The sequence below is a fragment of the Genypterus blacodes genome, unplaced genomic scaffold, assembly GCF_046128005.1.
Source record: "Genypterus blacodes isolate CSIRO-AG114 ecotype Tasmania unplaced genomic scaffold, CSIRO-AGI_Gbla_v1 ptg000094l_1, whole genome shotgun sequence".
NCBI lineage: Eukaryota > Metazoa > Chordata > Actinopteri > Ophidiiformes > Ophidiidae > Genypterus > Genypterus blacodes.
The window spans coordinates 1,958,610-1,978,703 of NW_027466898.1; the positions used below are offsets into that span (position 1 = coordinate 1,958,610).

At 41.0% G+C, this 20,094-nt stretch overlaps 2 protein-coding genes and 1 long non-coding RNA gene across 3 annotated transcripts; 2 read left to right on the forward strand and 1 right to left on the reverse strand.

Moving 5' to 3' along the window:
- Positions 1-22: 22 nt before the first annotated feature.
- LOC143007849 (E3 ubiquitin/ISG15 ligase TRIM25) lies at positions 23-4,012 on the reverse strand. The gene is made up of 4 exons (XM_076159331.1): positions 3,100-4,012; positions 2,629-2,768; positions 1,689-1,856; positions 23-1,146 (listed from the first exon to the last, which is right to left on the reverse strand). Exons 1-4 carry the CDS (start codon positions 3,718-3,720, stop codon positions 438-440), a joined length of 1,638 nt encoding a protein of 545 aa, XP_076015446.1. The 5' UTR covers positions 3,721-4,012; the 3' UTR covers positions 23-437.
- A 1,105-nt stretch (positions 4,013-5,117) lies between these two features.
- Positions 5,118-9,289, forward strand: LOC143007850 (uncharacterized). The gene is made up of 4 exons (XR_012964527.1): positions 5,118-5,803; positions 6,633-6,687; positions 6,907-6,938; positions 7,862-9,289. It is a non-coding gene; the product is annotated as an uncharacterized LOC143007850 (long non-coding RNA).
- Positions 9,290-15,611: 6,322 nt separating this feature from the next.
- Positions 15,612-18,950, forward strand: twist3. Its single transcript, XM_076159311.1, has one exon. The coding sequence runs from the start codon at positions 15,992-15,994 to the stop codon at positions 16,622-16,624; it is 633 nt and encodes a 210-aa protein (XP_076015426.1). The 5' UTR covers positions 15,612-15,991; the 3' UTR covers positions 16,625-18,950.
- Positions 18,951-20,094: the final 1,144 nt, after the last annotated feature.

A 20,094-nucleotide genomic window follows, 5' to 3' on the forward strand; every position in this document is an offset into this window, starting at 1 on the left:
TGTACTTCAAAATCGTTCCATCTATTTTGCCAGCATTGGAGTCAAACGGTATCTCCAGAGTTTATTTGAATCATAAACACAGTACATCACCCACATTGACGTTTACTGTATATAAACAATCAAAAAGAAGAAGAACAATCCCTTTTATTATCCCAAGCTTAGGAAATTTGGTTCCAAACACATGCATTACATTACATGCAGTTACACACAATGCAATTACACACAATGCAATTACACCCAATTAGAAATGTACTTAACTAGATCATTTGAATATATATATAATATAGAAAATGTTATCATTGGAGAAAATGTTATACATTTTTGGTAAACAAATGATTTTTAATTATTTAAAATGCTCATATACACTTGCTAGATGTTACATACACATTTTTCCATAAGAACGGGAACACATAGTGGCATCATGCAGTACTATGTGGTTACATGCCACTCTGTAATGTGAACCAGGACTCTGGTGTGTTGGAGTGGATACTGAATGCTGGGTAAACAGGTTCCCTGAACACAGCCTTAAAGGTGTGTAAATGCACCCTGCGCCCTTTGGTACCGTGGAACGATAGGGTACCTCCTTCATAGTCCAATGATACCTCAATTCTCATTGGCTGACAGGTAATTTCCCCCAGTGCCACATTGGTGGAGGCATGGCATGCAGTCAACTTATTGTTTTTCCACTGCAGACGCCAGGAGACAGAGTTGTGTCCCAGCCGACTGTGGTCACCACGGCGCAGAATGCTTTTGTAGCACAGGCCCAGTGACCACATGCTGTTGGCCCCCACTTCCACCACCCACACATGTTCACCACTAGAGAACCCCTGGGTGCACAGAACCTGGGGTGCGCTTGTAAACCGCTCTGGGTGCTCTCCATAGTGCTGCTTGGTAGTGCTGTACTTGATGGTGTGCTGGTCGCTGATGAGTGTCAAGTTGGGGTGGGCTGAGCATAGATTGAAGGTGAGCTCCAGGGGGTTGAGGAGGACATGGAGGGACTCCAGGAGATGGGTCATTTCTAAATGAAAGTCCTGGGTTCTGAAGCCCACCTGGAGCCGCTTAGGGTTGAAAGGAGCATTTGAGGGGATTTTGGAGGGAATGGTGCTTGTGATGGCTTCTCTGAGCCGATGTTCAATCTGCATAAACCTGGGAAGATAAGACATTTCAACAAGGTTCTATTACCAAATGCGCAATTTCTTCCTGGATGTCTGAACAATGAAACAGCAAATGTGAATGTGGTAAAATGTGAAAATTTGATAAGGCTGTATTTACTTGTTTACACATATTTGTGTGGAATTTAACATCTCATCTCCATTTGCAAAGATATAAAATAAGATACTGTTCTCATGCTGAAACATTTGTTCCTTGTACGAACGGTTACGTTTCACACACCTAAAATGATCAACGTCTTACAATCTGTGGCACAGTGGCACTATTATTATAAGTGAGCCCAAAATTCTATTATATAATTAACCTGGGTCTTCTGTCATTAAACAAATTAAAGGAAATAAAAAAGAAATGACAATAGACTTATTCATACATGCATTTGTAAAAGAAAACGTTTTTTTGGACTTTGACAAAAAAGGAAATTCATACTGTCTGTTTTAGATGTGTTGGATATGTGTCAGTATATTTATGTTCCAGCTGCAAATACAGTATTGATTTCCATACATAGCCACATGCATTACCTGCGTATGAAGAGGCACGTGTCTGTCTCACTCAGGGCCTCTGTGGCACTTCTCTGAGCCTCCTGTAGCTGCTGCTGCTGGTCCTCCAGTGCATTCAGTTCAAGCTGCCAGCTTTTTCTGCGCTGACCTCTTTCCTCATCCAACAGCACCCTCAGACGCTCCCTGTATCTGAATACAATACACTAGTCTTGACAGCTCCATATGGTGATGAACTGAGTAATTTATCATAATCACTAGGCTCAAAGATACAACACAGAAAAATAATGTTTTTAATCAAGAGAATCAGTGCCTCATCTTGTCTTGATGCTATTTCACTGAGAAGAATAGAATGTAAACGCTTATGGGGATTCTGAAATAGGAGATGAATTGTCAACGATCGGCACCTTAAATCTAATTACATTTTTAATATTTAGTTTAAATTGGCCTTTTATTATCAAGTTGGCTTTCAAAGTGATTTTCTAACACTACTTTGTTGACTAAGTTTATGTACTTAACTCATTATTGACCAAAATGCCAGATGGACCTGTGAGTATATATATAATGTAAATTTTACCTTGCTCAATGACCTTTACCTGTGCCCAACTTGAAAACAAGAGGATAACAAATGTCCTCAACCCAACCAACCTGCCATGGCTGATCCAAATCAGAGAAGAAATACTTGAGTTATCATTGTGACAGAGAGAGACAAGGACTCGTCAGTCAGTACAATGAAACTGCCCGCTGCTGCGTAGCACAAGTGTGCAAATCTGGACAAACTGGAATCTGCCATTGATATGGTACACTGAAGAATGGAAGAAGTAACTTTCCATAGGGGCTTAGGGGGAAGGTGCAGGGTAATGCAGAAAATTACAGAAGAAACAACTTACCGCCTGAACAATGTATGTTTGGAACACGGTTATTCTCTGTGCCCTTAAGTTATTAAAAACATTTTCACCCTTACTTTTCCACTAATGTAGTCATACTGTCCATGATAGTGACGCCCTGGATGACCAGTTTGTCACCTATCGCTTCAGAAGCTCCCTGCTCGTCTGCTGTCTTCTGCAGGAGACTGTCCATCATCTGCAGCCTGGAGGAAACCACCTGCAAGAACCGATTCATGTAGGGCTGAGTTTGTGTATCTAACTTGACAAGATGTCCAAACAGGTCCGGTACAAACTGGTCTAGTGAGCTATTTAGCGATTTATCGGTGATTAAGTAATTTCATTTGAATCTCATTGGTCAGGCAATCATCCTGAAATTTGTTAAGACAAACAGTAACAGTCACCTATAGACACAAGCACAGACTTTGACCCTGACAGTAGTCATAAGGCAGCTTTTGTCAATTGGGAAAAGGGCCATGAAATAAATTAAAATTGAATTAAATAGCCAGGCTTATTGCCCTAATCACGCATATGTAAGTCAACAAAACTACCTTGTTACGGGTTTCCAGTGCTCCCCTCATCTCATCTTCGGCTACATCCATGGTGAGAACATCATGATTTTGGTGAAAGCCCTCTAGAAAACATGTGGCACATAATGAAGTCATGTCGCTGGAACAAAAGTATTCCAGAGGAAGCTTGTGGATGGTGCAGCCCCTGGAGACAAGCTCAGTCTGGGGCTCCAGCAATGTGTGGGACTGGAACGATTCCTTCTTATGGTGTCTTTGAAGATGCCTGGAGCACAATGACACCTCACACCTAAAGCAGGTCTTCACAGCCAGTGACTCCTCGTCAATACAGTGGTCACACAGAACATTTGTCTTCTTCTCCGGCTCTGGTTGGCTGGCTTGCTGTGCTGTGGTTGCCACGTAACCCTCAATGATACTGCAGAGCTTAAAGTTTTTCCTTAGGGAATCAACACCGTTAAACTCCTCGCGGCATTCAGGGCAGCGTGGAAGTGTGCCATCTTTGCAAAGTGAGTCAGTTGTTTGCCCGATACAGACTTGACAGTAGTTGTGGCCACAGGGAAGAACCAAGGGGTCAGTGAAGAGATGGAGGCAGATTGGACAGCTCAGCTCCTCGGCCAGCAGCTGCTTTGACTTGGAAGAAGACATGGCGGAGAAATGGAGACAATCTGGTCTGGAGTCAGTGTAGCTCTTCTCCCAGTTCTTCCTCTTCACCTTTTCCTTTTCTTTTCAAAAACATCTACTCATCTAAAAAACAATACACTTCCTCTATTTCTTCCCTCGCTTAATCTCTTCTTCTTGTCTGGAGAGGCCACAGGTGAGTCTGCAAAGGATGACAGGCTGAGGCAGTGCAGTGGAACAAGCAAACACGGATGTGGTTGGTCTTAATTGGCTGCGTAAGGGAAATGTGTGCAGAGCAGCATTCCATTCCAAGAGGCCCAGTCTAGTGTACTGCATGGAATCCACTCCACAATAGGGGCGGTCATTTATGGTAACAATATCCTGCACAAAAAGCCAACAAAGCCAGAAAACAATGACTAATAAGAGAATAATAACAGGTTACGGCTCCTCAACCCAGCAATCCAAAACATACAAATCTTGGTTGCAGATATAAGCATTGATGCTTAAATGTTGCTTAAGTTCACATGACTGTCCATGCATGCTTGTGGATATGCTTTGTGTCTTGTATATACGGTATAGTAAATGATGGAAACTGGTTTGGGCACAAGTATCAACGTATCTTGTTGACTGTAAAGAGTGTGAAGGGGAAACAATAACCACTTCTGGACTCTGAAGCTCTTTGTTTTTATGTTTTTTGTAAGAACACAGAATCAAGTGGGTGTTATAAAGACTTTCAGGCAACAGTGTGAAGGTCACCTGCCAACCAAAAGTCAGTTTAGTTTGAATGAATAGCTACTACTCTGAAATAAGACTTCCAACCGTCTTATGTGGCATTATGACAACACACATATTTCAAAAAGAAACGATAACGGTAGATGTTCTATAAGTCATTGACTGCTAAGGTGATATTTGCCAAGGTTTTTTTTTGGGTAAAATAATGTATAGATAAATGAATTACTGATTCAATGTGCAACTGTGCGTGGCTTAACCAACCTCATTTTGACTGAACACAAACTTCTATGAGAGAGGCAGGTCGGGATGAGATTGATTTACAGTTACATACCACATTTAAACTGTCTGTTAGTGTTCCAGACAATTGGTAGCCCCTCCTCCTTCAAAAAGTGCTTGGAGGGGGCATGAACTCAGAGCTGCAGCATGGGAAACTCAGGACAGTATCATCTACACACTAACATGCTGACATTTGAGATATTCATATATATATATATTCAAGTCTTTCTTGGTTCTTGTCTACATATAGCATTGTGAATCGTCAAATGCTTGGGGGTAGAAAGTCAGAAAAACTTGGAAATTCAAACATTCTCCTTTGAATTGAGGCCTGCACATTCATCCTTGAGCTATGGGAGGAAACAGATCATCAGGAGGGACCCAGGACCTTTTTGTTGTCAAGACGGTAGGATAGTAGGAAATGCAGTGATGGATTTGTTATTTTGATGGGTGCTTTTCTGCTATGATTAAATGATTGGATCTCTTAAGCAGCTCCTCAGGTTCACTTTTCTACAGTATATGTTTGTGGTTTTCAAAAAAGGAATTGTTTATATTGTAGAGGAGCTTAGTTATCTTGCAAAGAACAAAGAAATGTATAAACTGATGTTAAGTGGTTCATCAAAAGAGCGTTACATTGTCATTGGATAACTAAAGCAAGTCTAAGGTGAGGAGTTTTGTGAGCTCATTCAGCATTTGGTGCCTGAAAATGAGACATAGCTGCTGGAGTGAGATGCAGATAATGGGGTTTGGAAGGACATCTAGTGGTCAGTTAAGGAAATACAGTGTACGCATGTTTAAAGAATAACAAAGAAATAAAATGCTAATATACAAACAATGTTAAATTATGCCACAGGCTGTGCGAATTGTCATTACATATTATTTTCAGCTTAGATGTTTTAAAATTATATAGAAGCGAGAGCAAAGAGCTTTTAAGCGTAAATTGTCCATAAACTTATGGACAATGCATGTCAAGTGACAAATGCATGTCGAGTGGGACATGCATTTTGCGGGATGTCATCAGCGTTTCCGCATGAGCATCTTCAGTGATCTTCCTGAATTACTCGACACGAAAGGACACATCACGACAGATCAGCGTTGAACGAAGGTGATTTTCCGAGGATAGATTCTCTGATATTTTCGTAAATGATTCCTTCATGTAATCTCCGTCTGTGAACGGCTTTCCGTGCCTTACGATCTTCTTGATCGATTTGCTCTGCCCAGCTTTCCACAGCTGTATTCAAATCGCTCTTTTACGTTCATTCCCTGCTTTGTACTTTTCAGTAAATGCCGCGTGTTTGTTCTGGAAATGTCTTGGAATATGTTGCCTTTTACTTCTCTTATTTCTTATTTATTATAATTTCTCTCTCTCATCTCATTATTATTAATTATTATTATTTCTCTCCTGTATTGTTTTCAGTAAAAACAAATTGTAACTGTCCAGGCAGAGTTAAACTCTGTTCCTTTCAGACTTTTTTTTGAAGATAGTGAGTCAGTTCAGTTCACATTTCTACACAGATGTGGCGATGTATGTACATTTAAGATCATACAAGTTGTTTTGTTGTTTTTTCCCTGCAGAAAAAGTTTGGGAACCACTGACTTAAGAAATTTCAGGTTGTTCATAATATGTTTTGTAAAAAGATAGTTAAATAAAAGTAAACATTTGCAATAAGAACCTGTACTTCTTTGCACTAAAACAAAGGGAAACTTGTCTATTTACACCCATTTATAGGTTATTATGCTATGATTTTACTAATCCGGCCCACTTGAATCTAAATTGGGCTGAATGTGGCCCCAAACTAAAATGAGTTGGACACCCCTGAGGTACATACTGGATACACCTTAAACCTACCTTAAACTATAAGAAAAGAGATTTATAGATCTAGGGATGCAAATTTATTTCCCAGCTTTATGAATTGGTTTTCTCTTTTATTTAGAAGAGGTCAATCTTCAAATGCCAACTGCTACAGTGGAGCACCACAACATGAACAGGTAAGACATTGCACAATAAAACTATATACTCATATTCTAAACATTAGTATCTCTAAGTGAACATAAGCGCACTGTGTGATACTGAACGCTAGATCATTAAAAACTATCAATAAGAGAAAGTTGATTGCCACTTGAGTGACTGACTTTGCAGGGCAAATTTTTGGTGAAGTAATATTGACGTTTCATTCACAAACACAAAACATTTCCTTGTGTATACAGATGACCACAATTACCCTCCTGTTTCTACTCAAGTAAGTTCTCTCTCCCTGTCTCGTGCATGTGCAACCAGAAATTGACTCAAAGGGCCAATTCATTGTTCAGTCGGCAGAGACTCCCACATGACCAAAAGCGTTAATCCACCTTGCCACTTTCAGGCAGGAGCCAGAGGAGAGGCGGTGGGTGCTCTCTCTTTTTAAAAGAACCCTGAACTTGGTTTGGGAGATTGGCTACTAGTGTTGGCTGCATCCCTTGGGCTACCCTCGGTAGCGAGCCTAATTCCTAGGACTGCTGCATATCCTGTGTTAGCCAGGTTTCGCCCCTTTTTTTTTCTCATCTAGCAGCTAGCATTTGCAGTTGCTGAGTCAGCCCCCGAGTCGCCCAAACCGGCGCCCGTCTCCAAGTCACCGCACCCGGTGCTGCACTGGTGGCCGTCATGCCCCTGAACTGCAATCCCTGGTCGGTCCCTGTAGTTCGGGCCAAAAGCCCATATCACCATCCATGAGCTACATGCGCCTTCCCTATCCTACCCTTGCTTGAACTATGGCCCTGCTTGGACTTGTGCCTCTACCTTGACTGTTGGCTTTGGTTTTCCCTGTACTCCCTGAGCCTATTTTTCTCCTGTATTTCTGTTTCTTCTGTCAGTAGGCTTGAACATGTTTTGTTCCATTGCATGTTGTCAAAGTTAGCTGTTTTCTCTGGATTGTTTTCTGTCACACCGTCTTGTTATTGAACTCTAAGTTATCCTTGTGTGGCCCAACTATTGAGTCCTCCACCACTTTGAATCTCTCGCCATTGTGAGAACCATAAATGTACTGGCAATTCTGGCGAGTAAAAATGAGAATCTGGCAACACCACCAGTTCACCGATGCATCATGTAACATTGACTAAGGACTGCAACAAGATTGGGAATTGGGCATTACTGGTTAAGGGAACATTTGTATGTGTGTCTCTTCAGGTTTGGCATCAGCTGTTTCCACCTTTTCCATTGGACTGGCGTCAGGAGCTCCAGTAGGTCTGCTGTTTGGAGCGATGGCAGGGGTTATGCTTCAGGCTCTGGAACCTCTGGCGGAGAACAGTCTGCTAATGGACTCATTAGAAAACTACAACACACACACACACACAGAATGGCATTTGGAGGTGGCTGCAAAGAGTTTACTATGGACGCTCCATAATGATCCTGCACACACTTCCCACATCTCCATATTGGCAGCGGCATTTGGTGCTATTTCGTCATTCATGTCATTATTTGTAGGTCTCTTTTCTGGATTATCAACATATGCCAGAGTGACTCAAAAAGATGGTGAGGCAAAAATGGGAAAGGCCCTAGGTTTGGCTAGGGCGGCATGCTACTGGTGCTACTACAACTGGATATGTACTGGGTCTAACTTTAAATTTTTTTTTATCTATCTTTCGAGATATTGATTTAATGTTGGGGTTGAGTATTCCATTTCTAGGGTTTGTCACAGTCGCCACAGTCGTCACTGAATACTTTCCTTGTGATACTGTTTTCCGTCGGCATATTATTCCAATCGTAGTCTTTTTGACATGTTTTATCGTTTTTTTCTCAAAAAGCAAACTGGTCCTCACATTTGCCTTATTTCTTGCTTGTAATGTTGCATGTTGCTATGGAGAAAGATTTAACTTCCAATTAATCTTTTCACCGGTGCTATTAATGCTGATAATGATGGATACATTTACTATTGTCGTCAACCTATTATCTTACAACCACCAACATCCACAAACACAAGCATCATTGTACTAGAGGACATTTATATTGGGGTTTTAACTTCCCAGATGGTGGTGGTTGCTATTGGAATGTCACTATTTGTTGCTTGGCAAAAGAGTGGAGCAGGAAACAGCTGTGCTGTTGCTACAAGTTTAGGATCAGCAATGTTAGGTACTATAAGGTTTGGTCTACCTAAGCTGGGTCCAGGGCCCACTATAGGAGCTCTGGTGAGTATGGCGGGGGCAGTGGGGGTATCTCTTTCTGCAGCAGGGGCAGTGACAGACCACTATGGAAAGGTTGCAGACAACTATGGTTATGGGTGTGTAGGACGACTGGGAGTAACAGTGGGTGCAGCTGTGGGAGCTTTTCTAGCATCGTGTTTCCACAATGGGTTGTCACAGTTGTTTGTTGCTCTGTGCAGCTGTGATCTCTGGCGGACCCTATCTCTGCCTATTGCTTGAGGTCTCACCTTCTCTCGCTACATCTCGGAAGTCATGTTTACTGATAATAATATCAATTATTTTACTCATTTGGATTTTTTTTATCTACACCACCTTGTGAACCCTCGTACTTGTACTTGTATTTGTATTTGTAATTGTGTGTGCTTTAATTTTGTTTTCTTTATGTCTTATCTGCATTAAGTACCTGATCCGCCGTTGTTTAAGGGAGGCAGTAGCTCAGTGGGTAGAGCTTCCGCTTGCCGGTTCGAGCCCCTGCCGAGGTGCCCCTGAGCAAGGCACCGAACCCTCAATTGCTCCCCCTTTGCGAAGGGTGGTAATGTAATGTAAGTCGCTTTGGATAAAAGCGTCTGCCAAATGATCGTAATGTAATGTTTAGGATGATGTGGTTATTCAAGCTGCATTACATAAACATTCATTTGTTTTCCAAGACGTATCCTCTGATATTGTTTAGTGCCCTATACAGCTACAAAAGCCTTTGTACACATGTTTTCACACGTTGAATTATGTTCCTCATGAGCAATAAACCAAGTTTGGTTCTAAGAATTAATTCCCCGTTGTGATATTGATTCTTGAATTTCATGGCATTCCTGAAACAAATGAGTTCACCGCAAAAACACATTACAAAAAGAAAAGAAGGATCCAATGGCAGAAATGTACATCTCACACAAAAACAACAAACATCTATAAATTCAGAAAAGTGAAGGAGCTCTTCAGTAGAATGTATAAACTCAAAAACTTTCTTTTAAGGCTTCACATTATTCCTACACTGCAACCTACATGCCAGACAAACAGATGGGTCCCATTTCAGGGTCCCCAAAATGTAGAAGCTGCTCTACAGAAGTTAAAACATGATGACTTCATTGAGTCTGTGACAGGTCCAACACCATGGGTATTGTGAAACCTCCCAAACAGGACTGTGTTTAGATCTGAATTCGTTTTGTAATGGAACAAGCAAACAAAGCGTGACTCATGCATAAGCCTAACATAAAACCACCATCGATGATGTTGTACATGACCTAAATAGTGCCAACTATTCGAAACTAGATCTCACTGCTGGATACCACAAACTCAAATTTCATCCTGAAAGCAGAGAAATAACCCCATTCTCCACACATCTGTGTTTGAGAAGAAACAAATGCCTAAACTGGCATTTCCTCTGTAGCCGAAGTATTCCAAACTGCCATACGTCAGACACTGCAAGACATTCCAGGTGAAAAGGAGTTCTGAGAGCTGTATTCAAAAGAACTGCATAATGAACCTCAAGAAATATGACTTTAACAAATTGAGACTCTAATTCTTTGTTTTCATCAGATGGCATCTCTGCAGACCCCAAAACAGACACACCTGGCAAGCAAGTGAGCTAAAAGACCCCTCTGGGATTAGAGATTCTTCTTAAGCATGACAAATTTCTGCTTATGGTTCCCCAACATAGATAAGAAGGTTGAAACACTTCAAGTAGGGAATTTCTACTCACCATTTTTGACAAAGAGGCAAGAACAGAAATTAGACTTAGAAACCAAATGACACTACTAAAAACATTATCATGGGGTTATGGGGGTTATCGTGATCTACCAGTTTCGTCTCAAAAACAGAAAAATATTTAAAAAAATAATTGATGCCACCAAAATTCATCAGTTCTAATGAAAGCTTACAATCAAACACTGTTTCGTAATAGATATGATCCAAAAAACATCTGCACCTATTCATACAAATTGACTGAAAATAATATTGACACAATGAATTTATGCCCTCTACTCATATCACTGACACATTCATATAGTGGACTCCCTATATATGTGCCACACTGTAAACTGATGTATTTGCATGGATGTGTGTGAACTGGGTGTGTCTGTAAGTGTATGCCCCTGTGTGTATATACGGTCCACATATGATAACATTCTCCAATTTCTCTTGTACAAATATTTATGCATCGTCCTCATTTCTGCGTGCAGTACAAACACACAGAGTCCAGTGAGCTTTCCTCTTCTCCAGACACCGTCAGCCTCCAGGGGGGCCTTCCCATACAACAAAAGGCATTGTAAGCATGGCCGCCCCCCCCCCCCCCCCCCCCCCCCCCCCCCCCGCCATTCTTCCCTGGACCAATATACTGTACGTATGTGTGTTTATATCAAGCCCTGATATCCATTTTCTGTCATTCCTCTAGCTCAGAAGTGTTTATTTCTTGATCCATCACAGGTGTCCCATCGCCCATGGAGAGGATGAGTGGTCTAATGATGTTTAAAGAGAAGAAGATGAAAAGCTATCAGCTTTACACTGATCTATGCACAGGAGTATTTATGGTATCTAATCCAACAATCCAACAACATGAAGCATTGTCTCAGAGCGGGTTTGTTATAACAGGAATTATTGAACTTAATGCCTCTGGTCATATAATAGGGCAGACTATGATGTGGATGAGTTTCATTACATCATCAGAAAATGTTTGAGATACTGTTGAAGCTACTGACACACTCTACAAATCTGTTCACCCTTTCAAAATAATATTGGCTTAGAAAGTCTGATAATGAGCACAATGTACATTTTTCTGATTATTATTTTAAAAGGCTTTACAGTAATATCCACAGCCTATATATGTATATCTACCTTTGTAGGATTACACCACTATAGATGTGTTGTCCTCAATGAAAATCAACTGGTACTATGGGAGCAAACAGTGTGTGTTGGCAGTCAGTAATCTCACTTTGAATTATTTGCTTCAGTTGTTTCAGGCCTATTTTAGTGTGTTGTTTTGTTGCAATGTTCCAGTCTTATTTTAAATCGTACAGAATGTATAGAATAATACAGCTCCACTATATTTACTGGCTCACCTGGCCACGGTGTGTGTGTGCGTGCGTGCGTGCCTGCGCGCGCGCGTGCGTGTGTGTGTGTGTGTGTTGTTCAGAAGGCTCACTGGAAGAGGGCTGAAGGTCCTGCACCTCCTCCTAGTGGTTGAGAGTGGAAACACTATTTTGGGCTTGATTTTAGTAAGTAAACAAAATATTTCTTTATACATTTAAAAAGATAACATAATGTATATGAAGGGCAGTACTGAAGGGGATTATACTCTTATCTGCTAAAGGAAAGCTGAGCTTTACTGGGTTTCTACAATGCCTACAATGCAACGATCCCACAGCAGACACCTTTTCTAGCATCAAAGACATATTTTAACGTCTAAACCGTCAGCCTTCAGGAGTTTAGAAGGTGCAAGCAACGTATTTTTCCGTTTAGTAAGTGTTCAGGCAAAACTGGAACAACATTGTGGCTATGAAGAAGTATGACACTTAGTACATGTTAAGCTTTATAACGTGTCCTTATGAGGGGGATCTTAAACAACAGACCTGAACAAAAGGCCAACTTTGGGGTCCTCAAAATAAAGGTAGGGAAGTATTACTACTACTTAATTATCTAACATTACACAGTATTGAGTTACACATTTTGTGTGTGTGTGTGTGTGTATATGTGTGTGTGTGTGTGTGTGTGTGTGTATGTGTGTGTGTGTGTGTGTGTGTTTGTGTGTGTGTGTGTGTGTGTGTGTGTGTGTGTGTGTGTGTGTGTGTGTGTGTGTGTGTGTGTGTGTGTGTGTGTAGGTGTGTAGCCTAGTGTTACAGGTCCACATCTGTCCCTCATTATGTTGTTGCTCACTGTTGGTGTTAATAGACCAGAATGACATTTCAATAGCTGAGTTGTGTTTGCTGTGGGATTGGAGATAACATTATACATTGATGATACATTTTGTAGGTTACTGGAAGAATTGCGAGGCGAACTCTTTGTTTTTCTCACATCCGTCTCTGTGTGTGTGCATGTATGAAGGTTATAATTCATTTATCTTTTTGGCTGAACCTCTGACCAAGACATTGTCCGGGTGTCCCTGGCCTGGAAAGTGGTTAACAGCTCTCTTGTAGGTTAAACACATGAGCCAAGTGTGTCTAAAATGATGTGTAGGTGGAACTAACATTTATGGAGAGTTGGATGTAGTTACAGTAGTAGTAACAGTTTCAGTTGCATCTTTTTAAACAGCATTGATTATTCTAATGTTTTTATTACCTCCACCAAAGAAGTTCTGCTTTTGCTTTCTTGTTTGTGTATTCATGCAGTATCATTTGAAATGTTATTGACAGATTTTATGAAATTTTGTGGAAAGGTCGGCCCAAGGAACAATTGATTCGATTTTGGGGTGGATGCAGATCCAGATCCAAGATTTCTTTTCTCCACTTTTGTTATCATTGGGAAATATGTGACATATGGTTTGGATGAAAATAACAATCTGGATCTGGTTTTCAGAAATGTGTTTTGTGATAGGAGGATATATTTATCCAGGCTTTTGTAGCAACAAATATACAACAACCATTGTCAGCAAGTGGAAATGGTGCTGATTCAGTAAAGTACAAACTGTTTAAATGTCATCAGCTACGAAGCTCCATCCAGAACAGTTTGGTCAAATCATTAACTTCCATTAATATCTCCTAAAGGAATAAAGACATAGAGACATATGGAGATATTCAAGTTGCTATGGTTACATTTTGACAGAATAGGATGGTATTGTTTATGTTTTTGAGTACCAGCTCGGCTTTTGTGTAGTACACACATTTAATATTGCATCAAAATCTAAATCTTCAAATCAAAGCTATATCCTGGCAAAAACTTTAAGGACAAACTGGACAAAAGGTGAAGATAATCATAATCAAATCTCAAAGCTCAACTTTTTAACAATATTCTTCGGTGCAGTTAAACCAGTGCAAGCATCGTCATATATATAAATGTAAATATAGCTACACCATAGCTTAGAGATAACTAGCAATTGTGCCTCAGTTTGTGGTTGGACAATAGAGGTCTCTCTTCTTGTTGTGGACTTGAGCCATCTTTGATGATTTAGCGGAGAGAGAGGAGGAAATAACTCTGTCCAGTTCTCTGTCCTAATTTAAGAATTTGTGGATCACAATGTGCCTGAAAGAAACCATTTCCACCCAACTGTTCAAATCAGAAGGAATCATCTTTTGTCACTGTAAGGAAAAAGGCTAACAATAGACTTTATTTCCTGTGGGGTTGTGACTGTGGGCCACACCAGAGGCTCACCCTGACAGGCCACCCCGGACCAGGACAGAAAGAGTTCTGAATGTCTTTTAGGTTATGAAAGTAACAAACCTTCCCACGGGTTGGTTTCATTCTTTCCTTAATTCAGTGATTAGACCTCAGTGCTCTGCTGTCTGAATTCCAACCTTTTCCTCCCTCCAGGTCTGTGCTTAGGAACTAAAGCCAAGTCAGTGCCAGTAAAATCAAACACAGCCAAACATATTGGCTCTGTTGTTTTCTCACTGGCAAACGCCGATGACAGCAGGAGAAACCATTTTTTTGAGGTAAACTCGCATCATTATCTCTAATTTCTTACCCTGAAATTTTTTGCATTCATAATACCCCATAAAATCAACAATGTTTAGGATACTTCCTCAATGATGTGATCTGACTGGAGGTCATAGTTTGCTGAGTCATCATTGCCTCACTGACGACAGGATGTTACGAAATGATTTAAACTTTACATTTACTACAAATACTGCACTTCACTGGCAAACCCGACAGGGATATTCACAGAATAAATAGCTAATTAAAAATGGATGATGTTTGAACTCAATGTTATACAGTTAAACACATTAAACACATTAACTCAAAGCTTTTAGTAAGGGAAGTCACAACAACTTACTTCAGCATAGAGTAACACAATATTCTTCAACTGACCTGAAAGATGGAACATAATTGAATGATATATAATTATTAATAATAATTTTTGGTTTACTTCGATTTGGGGGATACTTCAGATTTTTTTATTACATTTTAGTGCTAATAATGACTTCTACTAAACTGTGGATGCAGGACTTCTATTTTCGGTATAGCTCTTGCATATTTCTCCTTGGGTCTTTCATCATAAATGATAATAATTGAAAAGCATCATAAATCATAATCATTTTCAGTTTTGTTGATGCAACTGGACTGAAATTGCAACACCATTTACCAGCAACTGGATTTATGTGTTTGAAATACATTATGTAGCCAAAACTACCATGCAGGATAAAAAGTAGGAAACAAAAATATTACCAGAGCTTTTCTAAATTTTTTGTCTTTTCTCTTAACTATATATTTTGCACACATCTGTAGTGACTGATGACGGCGCTGACTTGTGGAGAGAACAGTGAGGAAGAGGGGGAACAGCGGAGCCAGAGGGGGATGGTAGACTTGTTTTGGAAGAAATCTGGAACCCATAAACTTGGGCAACTTCTATGACAAAAAGCAAACGTCAGAATGGCCCAGTTTGGTTGGCTCTACCACACACCTTTCTCCGCCTCGTCCCTTTGATCGGCCAATCGCTAAACATTCCTTCTTCCTGTTGTCTTAAGCTCGGCCGTGTCCCAAAAAACTCCCGTGAACCAATGGGTGAATCAGATGGGTGGGCAGCTGAAAGTTTCAGCGTCTCCTCCCTTTTAAAAGTCAGATTCAGTTTGCTCTTGTCTCACATGCAGCTAAAGGAGTGGGACTAGAGAACAGACTGGCTTGCCGATGCGGCGTTTACTCACATAGACTGGAGAGAGATTAATAGCAACTTTCCATATGTGTGGAAGAAGAAGCACGCTGGCTATGAAAACGTGACCGCTGATTTCTCACCCACGTTGGTTTGGCATGTTTGGATGTGACAACCGTTAAAGCGAGTGCAACACAACAGAAGGCTGGAGAAACGGGCAAAGAAGCAGGAGTTCCTGAAAAGGAACAGGACCAAACAGAGGACAACTGGGTCAAAGAAGCAGACAAGACTGAAGTGAGAGATACGGAGACAGAAAGACAGTTCCAGAGATATTGAGGAGTGAAGGAGGGAGTCACAAGCAGAGAGGAAGAGCTGAGAGAGGAAAAAAGCATGAGAGAGGAGGAGCGGTCGCTTGATGACCATCCAGAGGGAGGGGTGGTTTGCAACGAGGAGAACACGGTGAGACCACCTTCTAACGCCTGTCCTGTTGTTGTAGCAACGCCAGGGATCACAGGGCGTAAACGGCAGACAGGCCCACAAAAGGAGGCCACAGGCAACACACCAACAGACGATGACAAGGCCAAGCCAGGAGATGAGATTCATCTCTACATCCCGGCTGAACCCAAAAGAGTTAAGAAGAGCCCTCAGCATCGCCCACCTTCCTCTGGCCCGTCCCTCTCTCCCATCCCCGGTACAAGTCCTGACGACCTCTCTGCTCTGGAGGACCCACATGCCCAACGGGTGATCGCCAACATCCGTGAGCGCCAGAGGACCCAGTCTCTGAACGATGCCTTCGCCTCGTTGCGGAAGATCATCCCAACGCTCCCATCTGACAAACTGAGCAAGATCCAGACTTTAAAGTTGGCGTCACGCTACATTGACTTTTTATACCAGGTTCTGCAGAATGACGAGATGGACAATAAGGTGGCTGGATGTAACTACCTGGCCCAGGAGAGACTGAGCTACGCTTTCTCCGTGTGGAGGATGGAAGGCGCCTGGTCGACCATGTCTGCTGGTCACTAGCCCTGCAGGAAAACATCATCTGTCCCTGAAATGCATAGGAATCTTCCTCATGACAGGGAAATATTCTTACTTGATGAGCTGTTGAGAGTTGAGGAGAAATCTGAGCGAGACTCCTGCCCACCTCAACGCAGATCATCTGTTTGCCTCAGTGATGATGGAAAGACATTTAGACATGTAGAGACGTTTTACGTGATCGCTCGGACGAAGCTGGGTTACAAAGCAACTCATCTCTCATCACCGCTGCAGTTCAAATGATTCTTATCATCCTTCCTAAGCCATATCTTCACACAGTCTTGTGTTGTGATAGATTTGCAGTATTGTTTGCCAAAACAATACTGCGATTAGTATTAATGTTCATCTGTGTCGGTGGTCACATGGAGGTAACAGACTTGAGACGGTTTCACAACAGGCAAATTATCTATCATATTGTACTTTCTGAATGCTTTGTAGGTTGTTTGAGGACTTTCGTAGGCTAGACAGAGGAGCTGATCATCAAGGACGCCCTGTCCTCTGGAAAGGACATGACAGCGTGACTCGTTCAGCTGGAGCCATCTGACATCTCTGCTTCCTTTGGTCCTCTACCTTTACAAGGTCACCGCCCGTGATTTCATCTGACATCCACCATCGCTGTTATCATCTTAGGTATGCATACTTTAAGTTCATATTTGTGTCTAATATACTGCCTGAGGCCGTTTTGAAGATAGAAATGTTAGAAAACTGTAGAGGAGAAAGTGGATGAAGTGAGATTGTAGGCTATGATTTTTTTTGAACCCTTTTATAACATGTCAGAATCTTTTCCAAAACGCTGACATATCATTAATCCCTGACCACCTCTGAACCCGAACGATGGTGGAAAAAGTAGCCGTGGGTTTGCAGTGATCCTGACTTAAGTTTCTCCTCTTTATACCCAAACCAAGCCCCTTTGTTTGTTCCAGTGCCAAAAGAACTCTCCTCTGAAATTCTTTCCTCTCATTCTGGCCCAAATTTGCTTGAGTTGCACGAAACCGTGATACAGCTACAGCTAGCTGACGAGGAGGCGTAATGAAAACAAACGGTTTCTAAAAGCCATGAATCATGTGTGTCACCATCAAAGGGGAGGCTGATGAGGCTCCCTGCTGGGCTCCCATAAACCACTGGGAGTGATGGAGGAGGTGAGGGCTGATTTATACTCGCATGCATGCTGTAGGTGTAGTCATGGTCAAGCACCAAAACACACACGGCTCCCCCACGTTTTAGCGTTTAAAAAAGAGCCGGATTGACTTATTCTTGAAATGTCTCCATCTGTAATTACTAAAACATATATATGGATTGAACTAGCAGTTTCTCGTGACGTTCTACCACCAGAGTTTTGGCGCACATGGATGAAAACTAACTCACAGCGAGATCACCTGTGAGGATAAGCTTTCATATGCACCGTCCGGGCTGTGACATGTTATTTGTGTTCTACATATCAATCACAAACCACCGCTTCTTTCATTGCCAATATGCACGAGGCCCAGCAACCTACTGTATCATTAGCGTGTCCCAGGGAGGTAGGTCATGTTTCCAACTCCTATGAAGAGTCGTCTTTTTTGACGGAGCCCCACAGTCAGCACAGTGCGGTCGCCGAGAGGGAGCAGCCACTGACATCCTAAACATCAGTTGACATTTTTGAAAAGCCTCTTCTATGTTGTGTGTGATGTTTGAATTACTGACTGCCTTTTTATTTATGTATCAGAGCTGTGATACCTGCACAAAATCTTGAAAAAAATTGAAATGGGCAACTTTACCATCTTTACCACCCTATGACCCATATTAAACCTCAAGCTGTTGCCTGTGTATTCTATTAAATTGTGCTTTGATTTGCTATGTTTACTGTGTAAAACATTATTTTTCAACATGTTAAATGTTTTAAAGGGCGCATTTATTAAAAATGTCTCTCCATACATTTGTTATTGTAATATGCGTTGCGTTTTTTGTGTCCAGCGCCCTCAAAAAAGTGGCGTGACCTTCCCTTTACATCTTTACTGCAAACTGCCATCACTACCATTCTGATCATTGTTAATACACTTTAATGGAAGGGAAGTATTTCGTTACACTTCTTTTATTGGAAAGGTTAAGTCTAGTGCAGTTTCAGGCTGACACAGAGGAGAACTTGTCTGACTCGTTCAAAACAACAAAGAAATGTGATATATTTGGTAAAAGAGGACAATACTTTCCTTTCTTCACGATACTATTGTTCCTTACATGTCACCATTTTCCACACCAACAGCAAGCTTGGTCTCTTTAGGACAGGTTTAGTCTCTATTTGCTTGTTCTTCTTATTTGAATAGTAAAATGGTGCGGCACAGGGTGAGGCTTGTTTTTTCTAACAGTCATTTCTTGAGATTTATGTGTGTGAATTGTGTGTGCAGACTTTAATCTGATGATATAGTGTAATTGATTTGAGATGGTCCTCAAAGCAAATGGAAAAATGTCTTCAAACTATGAAATTCTACTGAAAAACATGGATTGATACGCCACCACACCCTCTGGTTTGCTCCTATTTCTTATCCACGCCCGTCTCTTTTAATGAGCACTGTGCGCCTTTGCTTTGTCAGTCAGAAACAGTTCATTTCTCCAAGAAGAACAAGTAAATGTGCAATTAAGGGCTGTGGGACCCTTCACAGCCTGCTTGTAGCCTGATCCCCTCGGTAACACTGAAGTAGTGAGTGATGGTCATAGTGGTTGTGCGTCCTCAGTTCAAAATTGATGTAAAATTTAGGTCAGCATTCAACTTGAAATATAGACTTTCTGAAGAATGTTCATAGCAGCAGAATGGTTGAATATTTAGTCTGTTGCTGTGCTTTGAGACTAATCTAATGTCTAAATTTGATATAAATATCATGATAATAAATGCTAGAAATAAGAGTCGACGCAACTTTTAGCAAGCTTTCTTTTAGTGTTTTTTGATCCCGTTATTGGCCATATTTGTACTGAACCACTGGAAAATCAAGTAGTTGATAAGTTTGAATCATTGTGCAAGGAATGATCCTTTATTATTACGACGGTTACCATTTTATGTAATTGCACATCTAGTTTACCAGAATGTAATAGATATATTAGCAATAAATACATGAACAAATGAGACTAATCCGAATAAAATGTGCTGCTCGATTGTGGAATAAATAAACCAAACTGTTCATTTTGAACTAACACAAATTATCCCAATTTTAAGAAATCAATTATCATTTTTCAATATCCAGGTTCCATTCTTTTGATCCATATCAGCACCGAAACTACGAGGATTTCCCCAAATTCTTCCACCAAGTTTAATCAAATCAGTGTAAAACATTGAGACTCTGAGTACATTTGAAAAACTACTTGTAATTAAGTGCTGTTATTGTTATATTTTTTATGATTTCTTCTGTAAGAAAACTTGTCATTAGGAAAACACATTTGTTTAGTCTCCCTGTGAATTCCCATGACAACCAACCACCGTCCTCATATTT

Bases quoted from the DNA above. Each gene is read 5' to 3' on its own strand.
- LOC143007849 (XM_076159331.1), bottom strand. From the start codon at position 3,720: ATGTCTTCTTCCAAGTCAAAGCAGCTGCTGGCCGAGGAGCTGAGCTGT. The intron at 2,769-3,099 runs GTAGTTTTGTTG...CGGTTCTTGCAG, and splicing joins CACTGGAAACCCGTAACAAG to GTGGTTTCCTCCAGGCTGCA. The intron at 1,857-2,628 runs GTAAGGGTGAAA...TATTGTATTCAG, and splicing joins ATGACTACATTAGTGGAAAA to ATACAGGGAGCGTCTGAGGG.
- twist3 (XM_076159311.1), top strand. From the start codon at position 15,992: ATGAGAGAGGAGGAGCGGTCGCTTGATGACCATCCAGAGGGAGGGGTG.